At 37.3% G+C, this 1680-nt stretch overlaps 1 protein-coding gene across 1 annotated transcript in view; it reads right to left on the bottom strand.

Moving 5' to 3' along the window:
• Positions 1-966, bottom strand: part of LOC106876830 (multidrug resistance-associated protein 1-like) — a 54222-nt gene extending 53256 nt beyond the window's left edge. The window contains exon 1 of the mRNA XM_014925546.2: positions 762-966. Within this exon, the coding sequence (XP_014781032.1) occupies positions 762-812 (51 nt within the window). The 5' untranslated portion in view covers positions 813-966. The remainder of the gene's footprint in view (positions 1-761) is intronic.
• Between the last annotated feature and the right edge of the window lie 714 nt (positions 967-1680).

A 1680-nucleotide genomic window follows, 5' to 3' on the forward strand; every position in this document is an offset into this window, starting at 1 on the left:
TGCTTACCAGGATCTAAGAACAAGTCAGGAGAGCACATAAACCTTCAAAACTTTAGGTTAGTACAGAAAGTTGGCAGGCATGGACAGGCGGATACAAGAATTTAGACACGTAAATGGAAGAGGCCGTATTAGAAGTACCATAAATATGCAGAATCAGTTTCTTTTTAAAATTAAAATTAAACTAACCTCATGTTAAAATAAAACCAGCTTCTAGATACAACGAAGAAATATAAATGATACATTTTATCCTCTCCAAACTAATTTCGATAACGCTCTTTTTTTTTTTTTTTCAATTAGCTCGTCCAAATTACTTTTTGTATTCCCAAAAGACGAAGATTGTTATTTCATACCTGAGGTGCGTATTATTAGACACACGAAGGCGAGAAAGCCGAAACGGCATTAACACCTTTAACTTCTTCCTCGTAGAGTATTTTGTAACATGCTTAATTGTCAAAATATTCAGTAAGGTGGTGCAACATATAAAAACATCACATAACATTAACTCGTAACGCTAGAGTATAAAATTTTACCGACAAAAACACACGAAAAGATATTTAAAAAGACTTTCTACGCACTCAATTATATTATTAAGTTGGTTTTATAAAAAGAAATTGCTTTAAATAAATATTAATAGTCTATCGGCAATATTAACACGTTCTGACGTTTCATATAACGACGTATAACAACTGTGTGCGCGAGCAGTAATATGGCAATTAAACATGTTAGTAGTAGTAATATTATTAATAATTAGGGTACTTTACCCAGAAGACAGTATCGTTGCAAATTGTCGCAAGTGGTTCTGAGGTGGCCATCGTATAAAGCCGAAGACAAGACTGTCCTCCACCGAGGACCACTGATCTTAATATGTTTGTTGTTGCGCATAGTAAAGATGTACTTGATATGTCATTGGCCACGTGATGGAAACTCCGCGAAATTAACGAATCACTGCCGCGCTTGACAGTAAAGAAATAGTGTCCACCGCAATTAGGAGTTAAATGTTTACCGTCGCTGCTTTACTTAACAAGCAACACAAAAGAACCTCAGATACTATTGTCACAATCAACAATGTAAACACATCACGAGTCAGCAGTGGTATCGTTTCAACGAGGTTGTTTTGTTGTTCGACCAGGTAGAAATGAAACGACGGCCATACTGAAATAAGACGTGATGGTCACGTCTGTAACTTAACCTTGGTTGATATTATACACCACGCTGCAGCAACATACCCAGAGTACGACTTCGACTTCACACACCAAAACAATATCAGCGTGTACGGCACATTGAGAGCGCTTTTACGTTGTCGTTCGATTTGCTAGTAATAGCAATTGGTTCTTCCTAAAAGTCTTTCCTTGATGTCTTAAGGAAAAGTTGGGATGAAGGCTTTAGATAATGCAAACAGTAATCTTAGATCCGAAGAACTCAGTGGTCCATGCGTCAGTAATTCTTGAGGATGAAGCGTTCAAATCGAGTAGTATCCTTCGTCGGAGAGGTACAAATGGTATGGCCTGAAGCATTAGATTTTTTCTCTCCATCTCTAAACCAGTTTATTACACTTTTGAATTGGATAACGTAAACCACACACACACATTCTCGACTGGAATATCTTTGGTCACAGGTTTGCCCGAAAGGAGCTGATTTGAGAAGAAACAAAACACTTTAATTACATACACCACAACGGCG

Source organism: Octopus bimaculoides, chromosome 22, assembly GCF_001194135.2.
Source record: "Octopus bimaculoides isolate UCB-OBI-ISO-001 chromosome 22, ASM119413v2, whole genome shotgun sequence".
Lineage (NCBI taxonomy): Eukaryota > Metazoa > Mollusca > Cephalopoda > Octopoda > Octopodidae > Octopus > Octopus bimaculoides.